Source organism: Otolemur garnettii, unplaced genomic scaffold (assembly GCF_000181295.1).
Source record: "Otolemur garnettii isolate 467f Iridium unplaced genomic scaffold, OtoGar3 scaffold00004, whole genome shotgun sequence".
NCBI lineage: Eukaryota > Metazoa > Chordata > Mammalia > Primates > Galagidae > Otolemur > Otolemur garnettii.
The window spans coordinates 26858865-26879543 of NW_003852399.1; the positions used below are offsets into that span (position 1 = coordinate 26858865).

At 35.2% G+C, this 20679-nt stretch overlaps 1 protein-coding gene across 3 annotated transcripts in view; it reads right to left on the minus strand.

Moving 5' to 3' along the window:
• VPS13B (vacuolar protein sorting 13 homolog B) overlaps positions 1–20679 on the minus strand; it is a 777819-nt gene that overhangs the window by 105545 nt on the left and 651595 nt on the right. For all 3 annotated transcript variants that reach the window (XM_023517476.1, XM_023517471.1, XM_023517472.1), the window contains exon 40: positions 3147–3343. In XM_023517476.1, coding sequence (XP_023373244.1) covers positions 3147–3343 — 197 coding nt within the window. The remainder of the gene's footprint in view (positions 1–3146; positions 3344–20679) is intronic.

Genomic DNA, 20679 nt, shown 5'->3' on the forward strand with positions numbered 1-20679 from the left:
ATTCGAACCCGCCACCTTAGGTGTACGTGGCTGGCGCCTTAGCCGGTTGAGCTATAGGCGCCGAGCCAACTTAACTCCTTTATTAAAGCCTCAGAGTGGGACAGTTTCCTAGGGTTCCTAGCCACAGGGAGCCACTGCACCATCTCTTAACACTGCCCATACTTTTAAGAAACAGAATCTTGTTGTGTCACCCAGGCTAGTCTTGAACTACAAGCATGAGCCACCATGCTGGCTATCCTGCCCCTGCTTTTGTAGAGTTCTTTCATTAAACTTCCCTCATTATCTGTACTGTCATGTTTCCTGTCAGAATGTGACAGAAACAAGGGGTTTATTTAGGGATTATTAAGGGGCAATGGATGTGGGCAAATACATACATGGAGGAACTAAAGATAAACAGTTAAAATGGATAGCCTGACCAAGGCTCTAGAGGCTGTATCTCCTCCCGCTAGTCCACTGTGTAGCCAATAGAAGGGGAAGGCTCCCAAAGGTCAATACTATTGTGGAAACCAAGTCTGAAGGTCAATATTTACTCTACTTCAAAAGCTCCCTCCAAAACCCCATAAGCATTTCTACCCACATAATGAGGCAAACCATTAGTTAGAGATAGTGGAATGTGTTTATTACTTTTTTTGTCTCTAGTCACTTGCATTGAAGGCTCCCTGCCATCCTTTGAACTCCTCTTCATTGTTTAAAGTTTCAGGTTGGAAATCGTCAGTATCTCAAAGCCAAAGAGCACTTGGTCATGAGGGTGGGACTTAAACCCAGGTCTTCTAACAAATACTTTCTCTAGACATATATACAGTGATGCTATTACCACTGTAGGAGATACCCTATGCTGTTGCAACTTTGTCTCAATCGCAGGCAGAAGCTCTTCTTTTTTAAAATACAAAGCTTCATGGGATATATTTTTATGACCTTTCTTCTCATAATGTCCAACAGTCTGATGTGTATCCTTCTCAAACCACTGAAGACTATCTTATGATAAGACAATCTTTAAGCATAAAAATGCCAAGTATTTTCAGATTTAGATTATATATGTGACAGAATATACTAAAGCTAACTGTAAAAAATTTTTGTTTGCATGAATTGTTGATATATTATAAAGCATTGAGGTTTTCTCTCTAGAAATTGGATGAAATTGATGTATTTCTCTTCTGAGGGATAAACCAACTCTTCTGGTTTAATTTCATTAATATCAATTTCTACCTGAATAATGATTAATCCCAAACAATTTAAAGTGAAATAAATGTGAAATATTAGCTGAAAAATTCCTGGTTAGGACAAAAGATCCGTGATTACAATGTCAGAAGCTTGGTGAAAATCTGCCTGGATTTGACTGCTTGCATAAATCTCTGTTCTGTAAAGGTTCCACATTTTTACAGTGCTGAGATTCTGGCTAAAATAATTTTTTAAAAATGTTTCAAATTCATGGGAACTAACCTTGTCTGAATACTTTCAATAATGAAAATATATTTTTTCACAATTAGAATCAAGAAATCACTAACATAATACTACAAATGAAACACTAATTTTAAAAAATCACCTCCATTATTCACAGCTCTGTTTTCTGAGATTTCGTGGTTTCTGACCAGGTACCCGAACTTAGAAAAGGCAATCTTCTATCCACTTGCTAATTCCACACAGAATGGGTGTCCTTTTGATGACTATTACATGCAAGTAAAATCAAGACCTTACTCCTCTAATATATTTTCACTAATTCTACATTACTAGCTAATATTCTTGGAAAGTAATTACTTTGAAAGAGCCCAAATGACCTAGAAATATAATATATGAAATATAAAACACATTGTCATTATCAAGCATACAAGATCATCAGTGAAAAAGACTGACTCTACAGGCCTCAGTGTTAACAGAGTTACCTCAGGGTGCTATGATTACAGGAGGTGTTATTTTATTTTCTAAAAGTTCTTCAATGAACATATACTGTCATTAATAAATAACAAACATTTCCAAAGAAAAAGCATTCACAATTATTTATAATATTTAATAGACATCAGAATAGAAAATGGTATCCTAGGATTATAACCTTGTAAAAGCATGTATACATATGGGCAAAAATAAAGGTAATGTAGCAAAGGAAAAAGCTGATTTGCAGGGTATTAGAATGGAGGATGTTTTTCTGTGAGTGTTGGGATGTTGTTGGGGCTAGGGCTATGTGAAGGGAAGAAGATAACATAAAGCCAGCCTGTCAGGAGAACTGAAGTGAGGGATCGACAGCAATGAATAGCACAGCCTCTCAGAACACAAACAGAATATGACCCAAGAAAGCTGTCCCACTGACTGTGGTTTACTTTCCTCTGGATTTTATGGTAGCAAGCCCAGAAAAGCATGAAGAGCTAGAAATGCTGAAGAACTGCTTGCTGAAGTCGTTTTTCTTTACCATAAGCCAATGGACGTGGTAAGCATTCCCACTGACATGGAGATAATCTGGCCCTCTCTACCAAGTACCAGGTCTCCTTCAGGAGGTGTGGGGCAGAAAGTTCTGGGATATGATCTGGAATACGTGGTTTATAGGTCTACAGATGTATTGTGGCCAAAGAAACTTTATAGCTGAATAAAAATTCTGCTGTCTGAAATCCTTAGGGTATAAGTTACTTTGATTATTAAGCCAAGGTTTCCTAATATCTAGAGACCTATCTTCTAAAATTTTAAAAAGCTATTTAAGATGGAAATATTTCTGAAATTTACCATTTAGAAGGAGACAATTTATTTAATTTAACCTTCCTTTCAATGGCCCAGGTGCATCATTACACAGATTGATTACAGTAGTGTCAGTAGTGTCATTAGATGGCTATTGAGGGGTATGTATGGCTTCTTCTATATTTCTGGTTTCAGGATGACTACTAAGAATTTTTTTAGTTGCTTTTTTGCACTTTTTTCCTTTTATATTTAAGAAATAGTTTCCTTAAGGGGTCACAGAGGTATCTTATGAATAAAACACAAGGATTGTTAGCACTCATATTTTGAAATACCAGATTTTGTTTTTCCTCATGGTTCTTATCTGTAGTCTGGACAGATGTTGCTGCTAGACAGCTGAGATACAGCTAATGAGGGTCACTAGATAAGAAACGACTTGATTATTGCATCCTAGCATAATACCACTATCTCATCTTTCACTGAATTACCTTTGGTCATCAGCTCCATTTTGATTGCTGTTCAAAACAATTCTCCAAAGATCTGAGGATACTAGTTTCTTCTGGTCATTCACAAGATTGATATCTGGCAACTGCAGTTCACAAACTTTGCTTTCAGACAGATTAAATTCTCGAAATGCAACAAAAACCTTCTGGAGTTCATCCCAGTATTCCAAACTACAAGGAACCTACGTTAAAAAAAAAAAGAAAAAATTAGAAAGGGCAAGCATAGATCACGCTTTTATGTTGGTTGAAATTCAAATTAAACTTCCATAAAAGTTATAACATTAAGACTTTTAAAGTAAGCCAAGGTTATAAAAAATATTAGTTCATAATTTCTTTTCATAATTACTATGTATTCATCCTATTTATTTTAAAAGACTCTAGAATAATGTATGAAAACAGCTCTAGTTTCTTTTAAATAAAAAGAAATAATGAAGAACAAATTCTACAACGTGTTAAGTGCAATTATAAAGCTATAGTAATTAAAAAATAAAGTTGAAGTAATAAAATGCAAATAGATTAAAAGAACAGAATGAAACAACAGAAAACAAGGTAAGTATAGATGAAATTTTAATATGTAATGAAGGTGCCATTTCAAATAAACAGGGGAAGACAGAAAATGAGGTTTCAAGACCTGACTAGTCATGAGGTAACCAAAGTGAGTTTCTACGTCATTCTTTACACAAAAATAAATTCCCAAAGAATCAAAATGTTAAAGGCTAAAAAGTGAAAGGAAGAGAGAAAAACAATCTGTTAATATTTTAAAAAATGATATAATAGGGCAGCCTTTTCTAATGTATGGCATGGAAACTATGGTAAAAATAAATTTCAAAAACCAAACTAAGATAAGGCAGATGAAGGGATATTTGTTCTGATAGCAGAGAGCTCTTATAAATCAATGAGAAAATAATTAGTAAGCATATAGAAAAGAGATTTTTCTCTAAAAGAGAAAAAAAGGTACATTCAACAACTTCCACGGTCCTCAATTATGCCAAATATCTACCACAACCATAGCATCTCCCTGGTAACCTTCTGCATCACCCTGGTAGGACTCAGGGCAAGGAGAACCAATGCAAATATGACACTCATGCTGCTTACCGGGGCACAAGTAATAAAGTTCTTTGTTTCTGACCCAAGAGTCTTATGTCTTTTGCCAGAATCCGTGAAACACTAATAGGATAACTTGCTATTTTGCATGGAGTAAAATCCCAAGCCTTGACAGCAATTAGTTCACAGAAGAAGTATGCCCAGTCAGTAAACATGAAAGAATACTCAAATTTTATTTATACTCAAAGAAATGCAAATTAAAGCAATAATATGACATTTTAATTTAATTAACATGGCAGTTTAAAAAGTTCGACAGTTCCAATTGCTGTTAGGTATGGGAAAAAAAAATATCTGCATGGTATTTTTGGACAGTAATTTGGCAATACATACTAAATGCTTATATTTAATACCTAGGAAAAAAACTTCTAAGAATTGGTTTTAAAGAGATTCCAGTAGAAGAATGTGTATGTGTGCACATGCACATATATGTTTATATGCATATACATGTATGTATATATACTTGTATATTTACTTCAGTCTTGTGTATATTGGCAGGAGAAGGGAAAACAACTCAAATATCTATCAACAGAAGATTGGTTAAACATAACATGCCGATCTACAGAATGGATTCTTATGAATAGATGAATGAATAAGGAATATCTATACATACCAACACAAAAGACATCCTAGATGTTATATATTAAATTAAAAATATAGTGTTTTAAAATAAGAACATGTGAGTTGATCCTATTGGTCTAAAAAAAAAAAAAAGACTGGGGTCAGATGTGTTTCCTCTGTGGGAAGCACTTCTGAATTACCGTCCTCCCAGCTAATCACTGCCACTCTTGTGTTAAGCTAGACCTAGTACACTACTCTATCATAGAACTTACACTTTGCAATTACTTATTTATATGTTTGTCTCCTTTAATGGAGTCTGAGATCCCTGAGAGCAGAAATGGCACTCTATTTTTAAAAATATTCTTAGCATCTAACAGATTTGGGGACATAAGATCTCAAAAAAGCTTCTGGAATGAATAGATTCCTCCTTAACCTTTCTTTCCTAAATAAATGATTCTTGATCTTTCAACAGTAATAAATGTTACCCCCACCTCTAACAAGATTTCTTTTCTTTCCTTTAGCCAGTGACTTGACATCCATGTATGGGGAGATGGTAGATGGAAGAAGGAGAACAAAATGGCGATGCAGAAGAGGCCAGGTGTGATGAAGCAGAGGCACACGTTCTGGACCGTGATAAGTAACATAATCCATCGCCTTCCACTTTTAGCTCCCATTTCCTGAAATTCTCTTCCTGCTTTCCATAACATATTTTTCTCTAACTTCCCTTCTCTAGGTCATTGTTTTCATATTTTCTCTCGACCTAAAATACCTGTATGCTCCCTACTTTCTCACTGTCTCATGTCAAAATCCTTCCCATCTATCAAATACCAAATTAAACGTCACCTTTCTGTGAATCTTCTCACCTTCCCAGATGAAAAAACTGTTTCCTTTTCCTGAAGACCAGTAACTTTTAAAATGGAATCTGTTTCGTAGTTCTTATCACTGTATAACTCATGCTAACAGTCATTAATATTTCTATACATGATATCTTCTCTGGTGGACACATTCTTTAAAGGAATGTTTTTCGTTTGGCTAAGCTTTGCATTTTCACAGCACCTGGCATAGTGTATACACCAAATGTTCAAAAAGAGCTGCCGAATGAATGAATAAATAATTCATGAATGAATGAATGAATATACACATACTGGGTGATTCAGCCCATCTCCGGCACATTAAAGATTCTCCTCAAAGAGGATGGAAAGAAGATGAAATTATAAACCTCGCAGTGTTGGGTTTGTGACAAAGCATTTGATTTAATACCACATAGTAAGATCTTAAGAAATGTTAGCTATTTAATTATTTGCCCTTTGCATGCAGGATGTGGGAACTGGCATCTAAACCCCTAGAAAGACATATAAAAATCTCAGTGGATAAGGGCAAATGAGTTTAGAAAAAGCATATTAATATACCTATTGTTTTTTTGTAATACAAATAATGGAATGTAAATTTCAATATAATCTTCTTGGTGAAGAGCTCACACAGAAAAATAGGGTTAAAAAAATACTTGTTTCTATCATTATCTATAGAAGTTAATTAAAATTAATAAAAGTATATAATAGCTTATGAAAGTTAGCTGTCACACTGGAAAGCAGAGTAAGACCTTAAGGAAAAAGTACTAGTAAGTTTTGAAGTACAAGAGAAGAGTTGGAGTAGGTCCACAATTTAAAGCAGTCCAATCTGGGAACCATTGTGGGAAGCCATTAGGCAATTTAGGGACAATGAAAGGGAATGTACCAACAGTAGGGCTTAGGGAAGAAGGAATTGTGGGAGTTCAAAATAAAAGATGTGGAAGAATGCCAAAGAAAAACTTTATTTAATTCACAACTTGTGTGAGGCTGGCTCTGTGGTTACATACTTCAATTAGAACATTCTGAGCTACTCTGGAAATTCAGAAAACAATAGCAAACTACTACAGAAATAAATCCCAAAATATGTCAGTGATGTGTTTGTCAGGATTTTCCTTTATATACTCTATTTTCTTCAGTTAATAAAGGGATATTAATAATAAATTCACACCAAATGAAACCCCTTTAAAAAAGTTAAATTTTGTGCATATAAATCCATTTAAAAAAGTCACACACTTTTCCTTTTTTCCATTATAAGAATGTACAGTTGTCCCTTGGTATCCTTGAGACATTGGTTTGAAAACCTCCTGTAAACACCAAATCTGTTGCTCAAGTCTCTCATATAAAATGGCATAGAATTTGCACATAACCTATGCACATCCTCCTGTAGGCTTTAAATCACCTCTTGCTACGTAAATAAATATTCTATTGTATTGTTTAGAAAACAATGACAAGAAAAAGAAGTCTATACATGTTTGTACAGATACAATTTTTTTTCTTGAATATTTTCAAACCACGATTGCCTGAATCCACAGATAGGAAAGGCCAACTGTATTTGTCTTCAATACTTCAAAACAAAAGCTAATAATGGCACTGAGCATTTAGTATTTTTATTAGTATTTGAAAAGTAATTCTATTATAAAACGTATTGAGCCATGCATTTACAAAATGGAAAACTATACAGATATGATCCTGATCTTATTTCTCCATCCTAAAATAAAATCTCATTGGCATCATACGCTGAATCAAATCCTGTCCATGCCACTTAAATCACTACTCTATGACTTTGGACAAGTTATTTAATGATTTTGAGACTCAGTTCCTTTATTTGTGAAGTGAGGATAATAAAACGTATAGGCTCAGCACCTGTGGCTCAAGCAGCTAAGGCTCCAGCCACATATACCTGAGCTGGCAGGTTCGAATCCAGCCTGGGCCTGCCAAACAACAATGATGGCTGCAACCAAAAAATAGCCAGGCCGTGTGGCAGGCGCCTGTAGGCTCAGCTACTTGGGAAGCAGAGGCAGAAGAATCGCTTGAGCCCAGAAGTTGGAGGTTGTTGTGAGCTGTGATGCCATAGCACTCTACCCAGGGTGACAGCTTGAGGCTTTGTCTCAATAAAATAAAATAAAATAAAATATATATTGTTTTTAGGCTAAATGAAGTATTTTAGACTTTCTCTTGATGTCAGTGGAATATCTTTGAAGAATTTTTAAGGAAAGAAGTAATGTAATCAAACACATATTTTTCAAAGATTCTGCATGCTACAGAAAATGGATTAAAAAGGACCAAGTGAGTCATGTTACCTCCAAAGACAAGTTAGGAGTTATAGACTAGAAATATTGGTAGGCTAAGAGTATGGTTAGCGGCACTGGAATGACATCTGGGAGAATCTTGGGACATAATAATTAATTAAGTCTTGTTGAATGACTATATATGAGAAGTGAGAGGGGATTATCAAGGATACTCCCAGGTTGTTTGTCTAAGTAATCATGGGGAGGCTGATGTCATTTACTGGGATAGGTAAGGCTGATTCGGGTTATGTGTAGGGTACAGGAGAGGAGATAATGAATTCATTTTTAGAAAAGCTGAAGTAGAAGCACCAATGTGCCTTCCTGTGAAAATACTGGCTATTCCAGAGAACAGAAGAAGGAGTTAACTTTGCTTATGAGCAGCTATGGGGTCACCCAGAATTAGCCTTTTTTAGGGAGTATGTAACAGAAAGAGAGTCATGAAGTTCAGCGTATTTACTTGCACAGGACTGTTTTAAATGATGAATTAAGGAAGTTAACTTGTTAAAAGAGAATATGAATGAGGTACTCAGGAGGCTAAGGCAGGAGGCTCACTTAAGGCCAGGAGTGAGGCCAGCCCAGGCAATATGGTGAGAAATTAAAAAAAAATTTTCTTTCTGTAAAAAATTTTAAAATAAATTAGCCAGGTATAAGTAGCATGCATCTATAATCCCATACTTGAGAGGCTGAAGTAGGAAAACTGCTTGAGCCTAGGAGTTTAGGGTTGTGATGAGCTATGATTTTGACAATGCACTCCAACCTGGGGAACAGAGTGAGATGCCATCTCTACAAAAAAAAAAATCATACACACACTGAGCTGATGGATAGGGAGAAACCAGAGAACTAGAGGTTAATGAATGACTGCAGTGAGAGTTGTGAGTAAGCAATAGGCTGGTGAGCTATGAGAGGCTACAAGGGAGATTAGGATGCTAGAATAAATGATTTAGGAGGAAGAGCAGTTTTATATGACAACAAGGCCCAAGGCTTGTGTGGGAATGGCTAGTTGGGTGGAGTGGAGACAAGATCGTGAGTGAAGAAAAAGGCCGGAAGCTATGAGCCAAGGACCTGTAAGAATGAGACAGTGGCCACAAAGTTAGTAGACAGCAACAACAACAGGGGTGAGGATGATATATTTACTTGGAATGAGTTAAAGAAGAAAGGCGATTTTACAGGAGGGTAGAAGAGCACAGGCAGGTGGCATTGGTGAGCAAGGAGAACACTTCCCCTTCTGTCCTTGAAGTAAAAGGATGGGAGGGAATAAAGAGCCTCCGCTTCAGAGGGTTGCAGCGGTGAGTAAGGTCCCAGGAGATAGCAAGATTTCATTCAAGGAAACAAGGTAGAAGAATGCTTGAAGAAGCTGAGGTTTAGGGGAGTTTACTAATCACAGAGTAGGTGTTCCTGAGGGCTAAGTGGAAGGGTGTGGAAGGTAGAGGAAGAGAGAGATTGGTAAGAGTAGAAAAAGAGATTCAAATGAGTACCTAGACAAGGAAAAACCTTGTAGACTGAGGCATGACTAGGAAAGAGAGCAGTGAGGTATATGTTGAAATTAAGTCCTGATTTAGGGGTGCAAGGGATAATGGCTGCTGTTCTAAAAGTAGCCTACTGCTACTTTTGGAGGCCTGGCTTGTATGCTCTGTGTTCTTGGGCCTGTATTCTTAAAGAATTCTAGCTATTTTTCTAATAAACTCATAACACAGGGTCTAGTACATGGTATATGCTTAGTAAGTAGTATTTAAATTAATGAATGAAGATGCTTGCTGCAAAGATAACAATGTTACCTTCTTTAACAGTCTTTTATTCTAAAAAGGTCTTATTTTATGTACTAGTTCTTTCATTTAAATTATGTTGCTACCATGTATCACACTCATTTTTTAGACAAATTTTGCATTTAGTTACTCATCTTTCTCTTTCAATTAGTACTTGACATTCAGTTAGTAGTTAGCGGTCTTAAGGTTAATAGTGACACAATTAAACTAAAAATCTGATGCGGTCATATTGTGTTTACAGCTTCATATGGTAGCAATTAATTATTCTGAGGGAATAATTCTGGGCTCTATTTTGTATGATCTATTTAAAATAACTTTATTGCATGCTTTTAGGTTCAAAAGACATGACGTGAATGATCTTGAGTTACATATCTATAAGTGAGGATTTATTATTAATGCCTGTATTGAATAACTTGAAGGAAAGATGACTATTCCAAGAAAGTTTGGTTGCCAAAAAATAGTTTAGAAAGCCTGAATATCTAGTACTGAGTCATGGGAAGTGGGAACAAGTAAATTGGTTTCTCTGGAAAACATTCCACATGTAACACATGGTACATTTCAAATGACTGTCAAGATTATATATTTTTTTTATTACATTTTGTTTTCCTATCCATTATTTGACAGGACCTAAAAAATTAGCCAGCCATACATAATAAACTGTACCGTGAGCATATGTGGTCTTTGCCTATGAATATATTTTAGGTTGTATATCTGCCAGTTGGTAAAAGCACATGTATTTTTGCATTCAAAATGTTATTCCACAATTGTTTCTATTTGATGGCTAATTTGGGAAGATCTGCATGTGTGTTGGCCATTTAAAAATATTTTTGGTACAAAGAATATTTTGGCACCTAATTTGTTTTTATTACTTAATAGTACTGCCAAAACTATTAGCAGGATTATGACTGCCCATCTGTCCTCATGGATGATAGCTTTGATTTCTTTGTGCAAGGGGTTGCTGAAGCTAGGCCGTTACCCACTCAGTCACATGAATCAACCTAGGCAAAGGATACAGAGGCACTGTCTTCCCTGTATATATGTATGTGTGGATAATAAAGAGTGAAAGAGAGGGGAGGTCTAAGAACTGATGTATCCGATTGGCCTGCTTCAATTGTCCTTTCCTTTATATTATGATGAAATAGAGCCAGGGTAGCTGACTGCAGGATTGGTTAGTGAGTACCGAGCCACAGCTTTCATTCTGGACTCAGTTATTATAGCCTGGTTACAGTTGAGGACACCATCTTGGTCATTCCTTTCACCACATTTCTAGATTTCTGAGGATGCCAAGTCACTAGGTGATCACAGTTTAGGGAAGAACAGCTGCTTCTTAATCATCTGTGTCTCTGTTAGTAGTAGTTAACAGTGATGTCTACTCTGGTAGAAGAAACTAACTGTTGATTATCCCTTTAAAACTTATAGCTTTGCAGAGTTTTTTTCCTTATGTACTATCTTAGTGAGGAAAATATTCCTACTTTACACATAATTGTGTCTCAGAGAAGTTAGGTGACCTGCTAAAGATTACACATTTAGTAAGTGGCAAATCCCTGGGCTATAAATCCTGTATCTTTAGATAAAGAAGAAAAAAAGACCTCACAATGTGCCCTTTTACAATTTCCAGTTCCAGTTTCTTTAGAGTGGATTCTTAGGAAGAAATCTCAATGGAAAATATGTTTTAATTTTTGCCATTTGTCCTTGTCATTTATAAGTTCCTTTATTTGCCAGGGTTTTTCTCATTAGCTGTCTTTTCCCCCCTTGAATACGTCATCTCACTGCCTTCTGGCTTCTGTGGATTTTTGATAAGAAATCAGTTAATAATCTTATTGAGTGAATGAATTACTTTTATCTTATATGTGATGAATTACCTCTATCTTGTTATTGTCAATATTCTTTATCTTTTGACAGTTTCTGTCTAGGTATAGATATCTTCAAGTTCAATCTACTCGGAGTTCATGGAACTTCTTAGATGTATAGATTAATGTTTGCCATTAACTTTGGGAAGTGTGAAATCATTCTTTCTTCTACTTTCTCTACTCTCCTTCTGGGACTCCCCTGATGCATACACTACTAGGCACACTTGATGTTGTGCCACAGGTCTCTGAGGCTCTGTTCATTTTTCTTTATTTGTTTTTCTCTCTTTTCTTCACACAGGATGACTTCAGCTGACCCATCTTCCAATTCTCTCTTCTGCTTGTTCAAATCCATTGTTGAGTTCCTCTAGTGATTTTTCCATTTCAGCTATTATACATCTCAACTCTGGAATTTCTATTTGTGTTTAAAAATTATTTCTCTTTGGTAATATTCTCTATTTAGTGAAACATCATTCCCATACTTCCCTTTAGTTCTTTAGACATGGCTTTCTTTAGTTCTTTAGATACATTTAAAGTAGGTGAATTTAAAAATGTTTGCCTAACGAATCCAACATCTGAGTTTTCTCAGGGACGTCTCTATTGATTGCTTTTTCCCTATATAGAGGCCATACTTTATTTCTTTGTATATCTTATAATTTTTATGCTGATAATTTGACATTTAAAATGATATAAAATTTTATGTTAAGAAAAAACATTAAGTGTATTATTATTACATTATCAATAAACAACAGCAACTATAAAAATCAGATTCTTTCCCTTCACCAGGGATTATTGTCAATGCCATATGTTTTAATTGTTTGTTTAGTGATATTTATGAACTAATTTTGTAAAGTTTGTGTTGCCAATGAGGTCTCTACTTGTTTAGCTAAGTGGTCAATTAACGATGACACATAGATTTCTTGAAAGATCTGGAACCAATAACAGATATGATACCTGGAGAGAGTAAGAGAGTAAGTAGAGAGTTAAAACAAAGTGAGGTTGGGTACATGGCTCACGCCTGTAATCCTAGCACCGTGGGAGGCCATGGCAAGTGGATTGCTTGAACTCGGAAGTTTGAGACCAGACTGAGCAAGAGTGAGAACCTGCCTCTGTGAAAAATGGAAAAATTAACTGGGCATGATGGAGCAGGCCTATAGGTCCCAGCTACATGGCAAGAGGATTGTTTGAGTCCAAGAGTTTTGAGGTTGCTGTGAGCTATGATACCACGATACTCTACCCAGGGCAACAGAGTGAGACTCTGTCTTAAAATAAACAAATAAATAAATAAAAATGAGGTCTGAGCATGAAATATACATGTTTAGTGACTGAAAGAGACAGTGTATATGTTGAAATAAGAACCAATTGAATAGCAATACCAACATTAAAACCTTAATAAACTAAAAAAAAACCTAGCTTTGACTCTATGCAATAAGAGGTTTCTATTTATGAATGTGTTAGAGCTTAACTATCCTTTCAGACATAGAAAACATTTCTTTATAATTTGCAACAGGAAATGCATTCATCACACAGAGCAAACATAAACTGAGTAGAGATACTTTTCAATAGTTAATAATTAAAAATAAAATGTACTATGATAATGGAATTTGGTTATGTTTCTCTTCATTTTATAAACTCCACCAATAATTAGATAGAAAACAAATATGCTTGCAATCTCAAACATTTTAGCTCATAATGTTATTTCTTTTTATATGTATCTGATTTTTAGTTGATTTTAGTTGATTTTGGAGAAGGAAAAGAAAAGCTTCTATACATCTTCAACTAATAGAAGTCATATAAAAAACCCTCCAAACCCTTATAATATTGGAACCAGTTGAGAAACCACAAGTATTCAAATGCAGGAAATCATGATTTTATAACATTTTAATGTGATCTACTCTTGGGAGACAAAGTTAACCAAACCCTATTTTTGTACAGGAAATATTTTAGCATACAGTTGTAATACATTGTGGTGAAGGGTACAGCTGCAGATTTTTCACCTGTAATGCCCCACTGGTATTGTGGCTTACTGCATTGCATCAAGACTGCCTTCCTGTCCGGAAAACCCTCTAAGTACAAACAAGACTCTAAGTCCAGATTTTATTTTCCCTTGGTATCAGAATATGGTAATTTAAGAGCCCTGAGAAATACTTTTTAGACTTTAAAGGAAATGTGTAACATTCTTTTATTAGGATCTATGTTTGGGTTGGTTTTTCAAAAAACTTAACATATGACCCAGTTATCTTATCAATTTATTAAGCTACTAGGTTTCAAGCAAATGCAGGTGTGTAATATGACATCTTTCAAGATAATATTTTTTCCTAAAGAGAAATAATAAAAACATATTAAGAACTTCCGAGTCAAAACTTAGAGCAGAAGCAACTTTACTAATTTGCTGTTTTTCTCAATGAGAATACAAACCCTAAACTCATATTGTGTTTTAGTGTCTTCTCTATTAGGTATTTTATACATTTGCACCAAATATAGTCAAATATTACAAAGATAATAATTGGGAATCTGAAAGAGCTTAATTGTAATCTAAATTTAATTGTAAATAGTTTTGTCACCTTAAGCTTAAGTCACCTAACCAAGCTGAGCTGCAGTTTCCTTGTCCTTAAAAATTTTAAAAAGATGGGATAAGGCAGTGACCGTAGCTCAGTGGGTAGAGCGCTGGCCACATACACTAAGGCTGGTGGGTTTGAACCTGGCCCAGGTCAGCTAAAACAACAATGACAACTGCAACAATAACAACAACAAAATAGCCAGGCATTATGGCGGGTGCCTGTAGTACCAGCTGCTTGGGAGGCTGAGGCAAGAGAATTGCTTAGGACCAAAGAGTTTGAGGTTGCTATGAGCTATGATGCCACAGCACTCTACCCAGGGCAATAGCTTGAAACTCTGTCTTAAAAAAAAAAAAAAGAGGGGATAAGATTACTCTGGCTCTTTCTATCTCTAAAGAGATAGAGAAATATAAGATTTACTTTCTGAAGCTTATGTTTTAGGAAGAGAAATAATATTTTAAAGTGTTACTATGTATGAAGATTTCCATTATTTTATTCAATTTTAATGGTAAGTCTGCAAATTTTGGTAAGAGTGTACTCACTCTCTATATTCCTCAGATCAGGAATATAAAGCTCAGGGGGGCAAAACAACTTGCCAAGAGTCTCAATGATAATAAATTGTAGAATGGGCACGTGGATTCTAGAACCAGGAAGCATTGTTTACCTCATTGTACTGAGTCCCATATTTTAGCTTCTTGATTGTGGGAGGTTTTCAAAAATATGAAACCTGACAAAAAAGCAATGTTTATAAACCAAATATTTAACAGTGTGATAACTTGTTACATGATTATTTTTAAAGCTAAAAAGCTAAATATATGCTACTCATTAATAATAGCTTCTTAATAATTTGATAATGAGAGAACTACAGGACAGATAGGCAATTCTCAATAATTGGGAGGAAGTCAGTAAGGATTACAGAATAATTTTTAAATGTTTTATAATTTTACCAGATCTTCTATAGAGATGCTACAAGGTAGGCAAGAGGCTTTGTTTTTAGAACAAAAAGCAGGCTTCACATATTTTACAAAACCTTGTCATAATATCAGATGTTTCAGCTAGATCAGTGGTCAGTAAACTTTTTCTGTAAAGAGTTATACAGCAAATACTTTAGGCTTTATTTGCCATATGGTCTCTGTTGCAACTACTCAACTTTAACCACAGCACCAAATAAACAATATGTAAATGAGTAGGTCTGTGTTTTAATAAAATTTTATTTACAAAAATAAGTGTTGGGCTAGATTTGGCCTGCAGGATGTTTACAGCCTGTTAGGAGATAATTCTCCATGGGTCTATCATGTTTTCATATACTTTATGATAAAGTCATCCATTGACTGTCTTTTTCCTAGACTATGTTTTCAAGTATATATGTATAGTCATGGAAGACAGAGATAGTGTCTCTCTACAGAGAAAATAGCAGGCAGGCTTATTGCTCATTACAAAAGATTTAAGCTCCCCCAATTCAGGTTCCTCTCTTATAAAAAAACTCACTGTGTGTGAGGTGTCACTCTGTCTTCTTCATGTCACCCTAAGAGAATTAAAGCTTGGGGAACAGGCATATCTGAAGACACCCTGATGTAACTACAAACTGTCTTTCATTTCTCAAGTTTTCTATCATTATCCATGAAACTGTTGCAGGCTGACTTGTTAACTTACAAGTAGGGTGAAATTCAGATTCTTTGCAATTCTTACCATTGTCTATACGTTATTGAATAGGTATTTTTATATGCATCACACATATATAAATGTATATTAAAAGATGTGCCAATAACTGTACTTAATTTATTTACCAAATATTTATTAAATGTTTCCATGGCAAGGACAAACTAGGGATACAATAGTCAGCAAGACACACAGATGTGATTCCTGAATTCATGAACATACAATAAGTAATAAATACTCAAACACCTGGGGGTGCCAGAAATAATTTGAAGTATGTCTTTAAAAATATTTATCTTCTTTACCAATGTAATTATTACATACTTTCTGCTAAGTTTGAATCTATCTTTATGGTCCAAATTACATTAATTAGCTATTTATCAGTGGAAGAGATCAATTTCTCATATAATAAGTCCTTAGTTTCATACTGCCTTTCTACTAGATCTTCTATAGAGCTGCTAAAAGGTAGGCAAGAGGGACTCAAGTGATTTTGACTCTGATAGAAGTGCTTATGAAAAGAAAAACTATCTGTAGGCAGGTAACAGGAAGGAGAAGAAAAAGTATGAAAAACTAAAAAATTAAGTCTACATAAGCAGCTCCTGAGTAAGGGGCAGACTATACAATATAGTTTTGAAAATAGAAATCTCAGTTGACCCATGGTATTCTGTGTAAGTATCCTAGGGGAATAAAACTCAATGTGGTAAAAATTGAATTGTGTGCAAATTCCATTAACATTCCAAGGAATTAGGCCTAAATTCTAGTCCCTACCCCTCTTCCCAGACTAATCTTCCACTTTTATACTACATAGACCTATAGCTGTCATCAGTTTGTCTCTACCAGTTTCTTGAAATCTCATTCATCTTTCAAAACTACTCACTATACCTTCAACCAAAAAAGAAAGACAAAAAACAAAAGGCCCTCCCCAATCATCCAGATTAGAAGACATTTGTTTTCTGAACTCCCCAAATACATACATGGTTTAAACTCTTGGGCTGGGCGCAGTGGCTCATGCCTGTAATCCTAACACTTTGGGAGGCCAAGGCAGGTGTATTTGAGACCAGGCTTAGCAAGAGTGAGACAGCACTCTTCATCTCTCTCTAAAAAAGAGACTGGCACTGTGGCGGGCGCCTGTAGTCCCAGTTACTCTGGAGGCTCAGGCAAGAGAATCACTTGAGCCCAATGATTTGAGGCTGCTGTTAACTGTGATACTATGGCACTCTACTGAGGGTAACAAAGTAAGGCTCTGTCTCAATAAAACCAAAACCAAAAACAACAACAACAACAAAAAAACTCTTACAGCACATAGTAATATTATCTTATGTTATATGCACATATCTGTCCATATGGAACTCTGGCTTATAGATCTCTGTAACTTCCTGCCTTTCCTAAATGGTACCTGGGGCAGAACAGGCATTAATTCCAGTTTCTATGTCTTTGTTCAATCCTCTCACTAGAAATACTGCAAGTATCTCCATGTCTTCAGCCTGCTCATTTCACAGGCTTTGCAGATCCATCAAACAGATATGACAATAGTATGTAAAGCCTAGACTATAATGAATATACAGACAAGGCCTAACTTTGGCAATTACCTTTAGGAAACAGTCTCATTATGGTAAGCCAATTTATTCTATTTTGTGTTAAGCTTTTATTCAGTCACAGTCAATACCTACTAATTACTATGTTACAGCTCTGGAGATCAGAGGTAAGTATCATACAAACTCTGTCTTCAAGAAGCCCAAAGTGGAGGGTAGAATCAGTAATATAAATAGGCCCACCCAGGGTAATATAAGTGTTCTAAAGAGATAGAACTTTCCTAGCCTAGAAAAGAGAGAAGGGTTGTTTTTTTTTGTTTTTTTTTTTGAGACAGAGTCTCACTTTGTTGTCCTGCTGGGTAGAGTGATGTGGTGTCAGAGCTCACAGCAATCTCAAATTCTGGGGCTCAAGAGATCTTTTTGCCTCAGCCTCCCAAGTAGGTGGGACTACAGGTGCCTGTCACCATGCCCAGCTATTTTTTAGAGGCAGGGTCTGGCTCTTGCTCAGGCTAGTCTTCAACTCCTGAGCTCAGGTGATCCACCTGCCTGGGTCTCCAAAGTGCCAAGATTACAGGCATAAGCCATAGTGCCTGGCCCTAGGGAAGGCTTTCTAAAGAAAGGGTTAAGATATAAACATATAAAAATAAAAATTCATACCTATGTAAGATATGTTTAATATTTTCAGATTTCAACTTAAGGCCTTTTCTGCCTTAGACATATTTCATCACAATATCAATACAAGATACATACCATTAAACTAAATGTGAATTGTCACATTTTAGACACACTTAAATCCAACTTACAAGAAATGAAAATGTAACTGGTATTAACTACTGTGAAACATTTTTTGAAAATGGATAAAATACGTAATATTTGAATGTAAACTTAAAAAGCAAGAATCATTTTTTTGTCATTATGTATATAAAAAATTTTGTTCACAACATGAATAACAACTTGGAATTTCAAAATATTTGTTTAAATCTGATAAAGCAAACATGAGTATACTGTATAGTTTCCCAAGATAGTTATATTCTTAAATGAACAGCTCAACACTGTACCTCCGAAATAGAATGTAAAAAAAGTTGTCAGGAGTGTATATGACATATCCTATTGCAAGAAAAACAGGAATGTCCTTGGTATTTATTATGATTCTTCTCCTTTTTTTTGTCATGTCAAATGTGACTGAAATAATACAGAAGCTCAGTGCCAATTACTCTGAACTTTATACATACCTGATTTATAATAGGAATGGCCACATGGTGTTGGAAAATATGTCTATTCACATATCAACCAAACATATCAAACCATAACTCTGTTCACTTAGTTTGTTTTCATGTTTCAGGTAGCTCAGGGAACAAAGAAGCCTCTCATAGAATCTATAATTTCTTAAGTGTTGCAAAGTCATCTCTTAGAAAATCCTCAAAGAGGTAAATTTCTTGGGCTGGAATTTATTCATGAATTTGCAGATAAAATTTCTGGCTGTACTGACCACTATTATTTGGTGGTGACCTATGTTCTGTTAAGCACATCATCATGTAGAAAGAATGTAATGTGGAAAAGATGAGTTTGGGGAGTGCTTTTTAGACAATTTAGTGAAATTCATAACACACCGTAGGCCAGCATAAAAGCCACAGACACCTATTTTGCTGTTTAGAGGTACATCACAGATCACGGGTGACAAATTTTTCTCTTGAGATTCATGGAAGTAAAAAAAATAAACATGTAAAACAGAAAACTAGAAAATAGTATGGACAGGTGTAAAAAATAATATTCAAGAATCTGTGGTCCCCATCAACAAGTTCTCACATTCATCCAGAATAATCAGGAATCTTCCTGGTTATTCCTCACTCTGATCTTCTTTTCCTGACTCTGTTATTCAAGGAAAAAAAGTACTCTTGGGGCAAGATACTCTTTAAAAAGTAAAAACAAACAAATATCACAAAGAACAAATTCTCCCTAATATAACCAATTCTTAAAAGTTTAGTATGCAATTAAAATAAATGGCATTAATTTTAGAGAGTTTTCCCTCAATGGAATGAAAAACAAAACAATAAAAAAGAATGGATTACTTTTTGGCTTAAAAAATATAAACATTTTTTGCCATATCATACATAATTACACAATTTTTAAAGGTTCTGAGTTCCATTTATAATTGATATGCAAAAACAGATAATTCCAAAGAACATCTGAATGACTTTTCTCCTGAGTGAAAAATACAGGATTATAGATTCTCTAAAGCTGCAAACTGGCACAGATCTGAAGAACCGAGAGCTGGTCTGCACTCGCTTGAATGAAATGAACTATGATACTTTTTTTCAACTACATATTCTCAACCACAGGACTTTACTTTATGTCAACTGGATACTATAGCTTAATAGTTTGATCTAAGTATTAAAAAAAATTCTTCTGGCTAAAAGCCAAATTCAAACTTTTTTTTTGTTACAATAACATATCTATTTCTAACTTTTGGCTTGCATTTCTCTTTGGAGCCTATCCCTGACAGACATCTGTATTTTGTAACTTTTCCTACATTCTGGCTCTGAAGATACTCCAAGTTCTGGACCAATAATCCTTTTCTGTTTGAATTCATTAGTGTGAGAACTGCAGGACTGGAAAGGACTTTGGGAGGTCATATAGACATCAACTCGCTGCTCTGGACAAGACCAACTCCAAACCATGAAAACAAATGGTGTTTAAAGACTTGTAGAAATCTCTGTGATACAGTTTTTCATCTTACAAAAATGTTATTTGGTAGACGTCATGGCTTTCTATAAAATGAACTACATAGACCTTAAAGTTTTAGTTCATTAAAGAAATATTTAACACTGAAATAAATTATCTGCTGGGCTCTAATAGTCCAGAATTGGGGCAAGGGTAGTACTTAGCTCACATCAGATTAGCATCACTTTATTTATAGCAACACAATGCTACAGATGTTGTTGTTATCATTCTATTTGGTTTTTAGTTTTAATTGGTCTCATCTGCTTCTACATATAAATAAGAATTAATATTTTCTTGGTTAATTTTTCACAAAATCAACTCCCCAAACCTGCATAACTGGGGTTCACTTATTCACTTGAGCAAATTAATCTTTCTATTCACAATCTCCTTGTCTATTAAACTGTAACGATGTGTGGAACATACAAGATGTTGGGAAGAAAGCAAGGAATGTAGATAAACTGCTAAGTAGAACTTCTGGCGCACAGAAATTGCTCCATGGAATACTATGCAGCCCTAAAGAAAAACGAAGACTTTACCTCCTTCATGTTTACATGGATGGAACTGGAAAATGTTCTTCTCAACAAAGTATCACAGGAATGGAAGAAAAAATATCCAATGTACACAGCCCTTCTATGAAACTAAT